This window comes from Buceros rhinoceros, unplaced genomic scaffold, assembly GCF_000710305.1.
Source record: "Buceros rhinoceros silvestris isolate BGI_N320 unplaced genomic scaffold, ASM71030v1 scaffold11325, whole genome shotgun sequence".
NCBI lineage: Eukaryota > Metazoa > Chordata > Aves > Bucerotiformes > Bucerotidae > Buceros > Buceros rhinoceros.
Genome location: NW_010413510.1, coordinates 115,365 through 122,653, shown reverse-complemented (window position 1 = coordinate 122,653; position 7,289 = coordinate 115,365). Strand labels below are relative to the sequence as shown.

The window sequence follows — 7,289 nt, the reverse complement described above, 5'->3', positions numbered from 1 at the left end:
GCAGGAACATCACGAAGTGCTCAGTGGTAGAACAGTGATAAGGTCTGAATTAAACCTGCTTGTCTCCTTGCATTACTTCCCATCCATTTTACAGGAACTGGGGGTGGCTCAGAACCCAAACAGATAGGGCCTTTTCCCACACACCTCTCAGAGGAAAGCTTTATCTTACAGATAAAGCTCCAGAGCAGGAGTGAGCCATTCACCACAGGGAAGGAAATCACTCCAAAAAGGTTTCTGAGGTCCCCCACCAGTGTGTAATAATTGCAGAAACAAGTGTTACTCTGTTGTCTGTCCTCCCAGCATACAGAGGGAAAACAGAGAACAGAGCAATCATGACAGATCCTAGCGCTACTGAGTCATTAGGAAACGAACATTTATAATCAGCCGCAATTTACTTGGCTATTTAAAAATCTTAAACCATCGGGTTATGATGTCTCAGTAATGTCTTTTATTGAGCACGTCACCACTTCTCAGAGCAGCAGCTAAGACTGAGCTGGCAGAGGCCAGCACAGCTGGGTGGGAAAGACTTTCTGTATTTCTTCGCATGTTCTAGGAAGAGAGTTACTTACAGGGGGACCTTTTGGCCCGGGAAATCCAGTCGGTCCTTGAGGCCCTGGTGGTCCCTGGGATGCAAAACAAGCCAGAAAATATGGTTAAGGAATCTATAATGCTTTATTATGAAATGCTAGCTCTGTGCGAATTGCAGATGAGCACAAAGATGTGCAAAGCCAGCTACTTCTACCCCAAAGAAATGCCCCAGAGTGCGAGATGCAGCTGCATGAGGCCATGCCTTGAAAAAAATGCACAGAGAGTGAAGAACCACTGGCTATGTTTAACTGAGTGGCCTGTCCAGCTGCACAAAGCACTGCAGACACAAAGAGGGCTATCAACCGCTTCGTGTCGTTCCCTCCCAGTGCTATGAAAAGCAGGTCTTTTCCCATCCCAGCTTGAGCAAAAGCATCTGGGAGCTACCAGATCATACAGGAATGAAAGAAAAGAGCCTGGTGGTTTGGGGTCAGGGCTGCAAGGCAGCTGATGCTCTTCAGAGCGCTGCTTCCCTGGAGCAGCTTCAGCAGCAGCTCCCCACCTCACCCCAGCAGATGCAAAGCAGGGATCTGTTTCATATTTTTCCTGCCTGGGCAATTTTGTAGAGAATTTACAAACAAAACAAAATGCAGGGAAAAAAAAGGCAGAAATTGAGCTAAAATGGTGAAAGTCCCATTGTTTCTGTATTTTTCACTTAGTGTGCTGTAACCTGGGTAAAGCAGCATGAGGTCCTAGATGAGCACCTCCTCCAGAGAACCGAGGCTCTGGCTGGCTCCACAAAACCCATGGGTGACTTCTCCCATGGAGTGATGTTTACACAGGACACCCCAGGTCCCATTTGACCCTTCCTTGGAGAGCTCAGCAAGGACCTAAGGGCTGTAGGTGACTTGAGACCTCTCTCCACACAAGCACATTTCACCTCCTATTTCTAAACGGATTTTTCCTTTTTTGCTGACGAAGGTACACTACGCTATGTCCTGGCTTCAGCGAGCTGCCCAACAAGCTGCTTGGCAGGACGCTCACTGCAAAACCCCCTCGGCACCATCTCAGCCCTGCAAACCTGCTTAGTCTGCCGTGTTAAACTAACGGGCTTGGATTGAGTCCTGCCGCACCGAACTGCCTTACCCGTTCTCCAGGAGGACCAGGGGGACCATCACCACCGGAGTTGCCCTTTTACGAATAAACAAAACAACACACCATTAAAAACACATATATCACCAGCTGCTGTGCACAAAGACTTCCACTGGCACTGAGCCCACGGTGACACCACACCCCACCGGCTCCCCCAGCCCCTCTCTATTAATAATTCTGTATCAGGAGCAGCATCCAGTGACAAACGAGCAGCTGCTCGTTCCCCCCGCATCGCTTAATAAAAATACAGGAAAGATAACATCAGCGAGCTCAGGATATTTCCACCACATAACAGCCTCCCTTGGAGAGATAAATGCAGCCACAAAGACGAGGTATTTATCAAAAATTCATGCCAACACAAAGCCGAGACATTTATTTTTAAAGCCGGCAGCGCAGTGGTGACAATGTCGCACAACAAAAGCTTTGCTTCCATCATGCTCGACGACTGATGGTCACTTAATCGGTCTCTGCAGCAGGTTCTGGAGTTGAGTGTGCCTCCAGATTGGCTTGCAGAAAAACACTTATTTTGCCCAGTGACCAATCGCAGGCACACAGCGTGCATGCAAAGTGGCTTGGCGAGGCGCAAGGCTCTGGAGCCCGGCAGCAATACGTGCCCCTTCGCCCATGGCACAGCCCAAGGCCTTTACGGTGGTTCAAACGTTTCTTAAACACCAAAAAAAATAGGGCTTAGGGGTCCCTGATGTGGGGGTGCTCCTCCCCTTCTGGGTGCAATAGCCCTTGCTTCGGGCACGCAGTCCATGTCCTGTGGAAACGTGGGCCCACATGTTTTTAGGACCTGGGCGTATACTTCACGGGTGGGTTATGAGCCATTTGGCTGGGTAATGAAGGTCAAGGGAGAAGGGAAATGAAGGACAATGAACCAGACAGTGTCTTACACCAACACTTTAGGACAATTCCAAGAGGGTTCCCAAAACCTTACCTTTGGGCCAGGTTTCCCAGTGCTTCCCCTAGGGCCTCTTTCCCCACGTGGACCCTTAAAGACACAAAAGATGACATTTCAGCCCTGCTTGGTACCCAGAGCACTACACTGTGACCAGAGCACCTGAACTACACCAGGTCGATGGCCCACCAGCAGGAAAGGGATGACAGGAGCCTTCATCACTGCCACTGGAGATCTGATGACTTCAAGTCACGTTCACTGGTGAGACCCAGCCCCAAACCCCTGCCTCCCCTCTGCTTAACTGAAAGGCAGATCCTGCCTAGTGCGGACACAAATCAGATCCCACTTTCCCTCGGCCTTAACAAGCTTTCAAAACACACAAGAATGAAGAAACGGGTCATTACCGTTGGTCCACGCTGCCCCCTTGGACCTGGTTTGCCAGGTGTCCCCTGAAAGGAAAAAGAAATGAAGAGGAGTTAGCAGCCAGCATCACCAGCTGAGCTCACAGCAGAGGAACCTGCACCGGAGCCTATCACACACAGTCTGCCCCCCAAACCTCCCTGGCTCTCATCTGCAATGAGAAGGACAACAGCAGGTTTACTGTCATCTCTTGATTTTTGTTTTTATTTCAGTTTATAGAGCTTGGGGCAGGCCTGGACTGTAATCCCAATGCCTAGACAACATCTACCACCTAAGGGGAGGAATCTCTTAAGAAAAAGTAACCCAAGTCCTTTAAAACGCCCCAAAGACTTTCAAAGATGAGGCCACCCACTCAGACCACGCAGTCTCCTAAGAAGCCAGACAACACCCCGGAACCAGCCAAAAACCTCTTCAACTCTATCACCCCAAAACCTATAACCCCTGTTCCCGCTGCTCTCTGCTCGTCCCTCCACCCAGCTCCTGAGGCAGGGAAGGCTGGTGCTCACCCCGGCCGGCAGCAGGGCAGGCTGGCTGACACCGATGCACACGCGTATTGCCAGACCTGTGCTGTGCAGTACTAAAGGAATGACAGCAGCAGAGCAGGATTCCTGCTCTGAGCAGTTATTTTACACCACAAGAGCCAATTAAGCTGCCCCACATATTTACAAATCTTTCTTCATCTCTGTGAACTTCGTGCTAAACAAGTAATTTAAGACATTGTTTTGCAGCGGCGACAAAGCAGCAGGCTCATGAGATCTGGCAGATGCGCTCAGCTTCCTGTAATGGGGGACTGTGATTAATTCTGACAGAAAAAAGACTGAGACGGCGGAGTCCTAAATCTGGCATCACGTTAAGCTCCATTACCCTGTGCCTAAAAGAAAACTAATGGTCTGGAGTTCGCTCCCTGAAAACTCTATTTTGGCTGGTGTCAAGGTACCAAAAATATTCTAATAGGTTTAACTCTCTTCCTGTGGCCCTGCAGTCCTCTGCTGTTACCAATCACCTGCTAAAGGATGGAAGAGAAAGCCTTGCTCTCGGTGTGAGGAACACGGAATGCTTAAAATATCGCTTGCCGTTTTCTGCCCCAAATGCATCATCTCACAATCTTGCATTCTCATATTTGGTGCTCATTAACCAGGCGAACATTAAACAGGAGCTGGAAAACTTTACAATCAACTTTCTTCATGCTACTAAAATTAGTCCTGCTTAATCCTCCTTGTTCTGTGGCTCCGTTTAATAAACCCTGCTGGCATTACCTTTCTTTAATTAATTACAAAACTCATTTTAAAGTATTCCAGCTGGTTTTCCTTCAGCTACAGGAGGCTAAATCCAGAGCAGGGGGGAGGAGTGTGTGCCGCCTCCCTGCAGGTAGCCCTCTCCTTCCTCCTCAATTCTATTTTTAAGCAAATTTTTCCCCTGCTTATTGCTGTCATTAATCATGCATACGGCCCCACGTACGGCTGTGAAGAATTTATATAGCACTATAAATGTACACAGACCTGTATTTTTCAAACAGGGACACCGAGGGAAAAGCATCTAAATTCAGATTATTTTCTAGGCAGCCAAATAAATGGTTGGATTTTGGTACTTCCACACACCCCCAGGCTCTGTCAGACCGGGCAAGCGGGGAGATCTATTACTCCACGCTAATGGCAGAGGCCTATTAGCTCTAAAAATAAGACCTCTTATTCATGTCTAACTATTGATTTCATGATCAGGTTCCGAAAACATCCAAGCAAGCTCACCCGAGCTTGCCCCCGGCTGCGGGCAGCTGCCTGAAGAACGGGCACGGCGACGGGCAGCTGCTCACCACCACTGTATCGAACAAGTCGTGCTAATCCAAACCCACCAAACATCCTTTTTCTCCCATTTTTCCCCCATCCATTCTCCCATTTCTGCTCTTTTTCTCAGATTTTCAGATTTGGGGAGCTTTAGCACTCCGAGTTCTGCTGCCCGCGCTGATGCTGGCAGGATCTGCTGGTGCTGCTCTTCTGCCTTTGGTTTTCACCCTTTTCTTTTATTAAGGACTTGGGAGTCCTTATTTCAGCTGTGGTGCTGAAATAATGAGTTGGAAAACTTATTTCCATTCCTGGATGATGACGATTGTAAGAGAAACGTGTGATTCGTATTATTGTGGAGACAAACAACTGCGTTAAATCGTGTAATAGTAATACCGTGTAAAGAGGAAAGACAAACAAATGATTTTCAGTTGTTTCAGCTGGAAATTGAGTTACTCCAAGCATGGGAGAAGCAAATCTTAGAAAGTCTCTTTGACTATATGTGGACATGGCTCATAAAAATAGCAAATTTAGTGGCCTCTGGAGAAACAGAGAGGGATTTATCAAGTCTAACTCCACGGGGCTTAAATTAAGCTGATGGTCTCAGTGGTTGGCACGGTGCGATCCCAGCTCAGCCTATTGTTCTGTATATAATTGCTTTTCACGTACTTAAAATTGGATACTCGGGAGCAAAACAGAAAAGGATACCAAAACAGTTACTGAAAATAATTATTTCTGCAGTACTTCGAAAAAGTTCAAGCTGAGCTCTTGTTACTAAAGGAGAGATTTGCCCACGAAAACCTCTCTCTCTGCCCTCCCTCTCACACACAAACACACTGATAAAACAACTGCAAGCTGCTGGGTTGGGTGTAAAATGATAGAAATGGTTTAATCGTGTATTGGAAAGAAAAAAAATCAAAATGACCATAAAATAACCCAACTTATTTCTATTTGTGCGAGCAGTGCCAGACGGTGCTCCCCCTTAGGGGTGGAGTTGTCAGTCCCTGACCCTGCCTCCCCGCCACCGAAACACCCTCATTTCTCCCCAGATTCCCATCTCCTTCCTTTACGCCAGAGGTGGGGTGGCTGCCAGCTGCTCTGGAGCCTGACCTGGCCCAGGAGAGGGACAGTGGCCACCAGGCACCTCCCAACTCATGAGCCAGGACAATATGAGCTTCTGCACTGGAAATGCAAAACCCCCTTTTCACTTCCCAAACTGAGGAAGTGTGTGGCGTGCTGGGGGTAGCACTAAGCATCCTCACTTCCTCCTCCTAAGAGCACAAAAGTGAATAAAAGTGAGCAAACTGCTAGTTTCTTGCCTTTTCTTATCTTATCATTGCTTGGTCCTGAAGCAGGGCCCCTTCCCAGCACGCCTGCTCCCTCCGCAAGGAGGAGCCGCTCAGGCTCAGGCTGCCGAAATTCAACCAGCCTAAACCTCAGGGTTTTTCCAAAACTCATGAGCAACCAGCTCCTGGTCCTGCTCCGCTCCCAGAAAGGCTCCTCATCGCCACGGTCTGGCTCTCCATCCCACCAGAATAAAATGAGCAGATGGAGCACGAGGAATGCAGGTGCTCAGGGATGGAAAGCAGCACATCTCCGCCCCGCTGCGGGGTCAATGCCCCCTTTTACACCACCCCAAAAACCAGCCTGAGGATTTCATTGCTGTATACTTGATAAGGCGGGTGGTAATTACAGGGCTAGAGTGAATTCAAGGCTGTCCTGGCAGCTGCCTTATTCATGGCCTCCCTCCTCCTGCCCGGCTGAAGCAGAGGGAGGGGAGAAGATGCTGCATTTGTAGTTCAGAAATGGAAATTACTCAGTGGGGAAAAAAAAATAGGAGGGGTGGATATAAACCAAACTGCAGTGGCACGATATTAATGCAGTGGAAAGTGATTTATATTTTGTGGGCTTCTATCAAACTCGTCTGTTAGAAGTCATTTGTATTTAAATGAGAGTAAAAAGGAATCTAATTCCACTCGCTCTCTTCCCTCGCCCTTTCCGTCCCTGTGAGCAGAGTTGGTACAGGAAACGACTTTACCTCTGCACTCTGAATCCCCTCATTCAAGCATGTCTTCCACAAAATAAAAATATCACCAGTGTATTTCGACAATTCCCTCTCGAGAGCAAAGTCTGTGGAGGTGGGGTGAGAGGTGGAGACAAGTCTGGAGGATGGAGCCCCCACATTAAGGGTGTTTATGAATTTTGAACAGCTCTGCTTATTAAAAGGAGGAACTAAGAGTGTTTTCACCTACACATTTCAAATCTCCGCTAAAGACAGCTAAAGACAGTTCTTGCTGCTTCTGAACAAATTCACCCATCTCTAATAATTACTGTTAATTAAAAAGCGCTTCGTGCCCTGAGCCAAGTCTGACAGGGCAGGAATGATTCAGGTTCAGAGGAATCTCTTAAAATATCTTGAGGGAAAAACTTCCCGTGTTTAATTGGAAGGCTGTAAAAGCCTTCTCTGAAAAGCAGAGCTGACTGTGCTACTACTGGCAGCCTCCTCTCCCAAC

At 48.0% G+C, this 7,289-nt stretch overlaps 1 protein-coding gene across 1 annotated transcript in view; it reads right to left on the bottom strand.

Moving 5' to 3' along the window:
- The window catches only part of LOC104494003 (collagen alpha-1(V) chain), a gene marked incomplete at its 5' end in the record, with an annotated part of 114,653 nt that overhangs the window by 27,477 nt on the left and 79,887 nt on the right, over window positions 1–7,289 (bottom strand). The window contains 4 exons of the mRNA XM_010136778.1: window positions 570–623; window positions 1,672–1,716; window positions 2,618–2,671; window positions 2,983–3,027. Coding sequence (XP_010135080.1) covers window positions 570–623; window positions 1,672–1,716; window positions 2,618–2,671; window positions 2,983–3,027 — 198 coding nt within the window. The remainder of the gene's footprint in view (window positions 1–569; window positions 624–1,671; window positions 1,717–2,617; window positions 2,672–2,982; window positions 3,028–7,289) is intronic.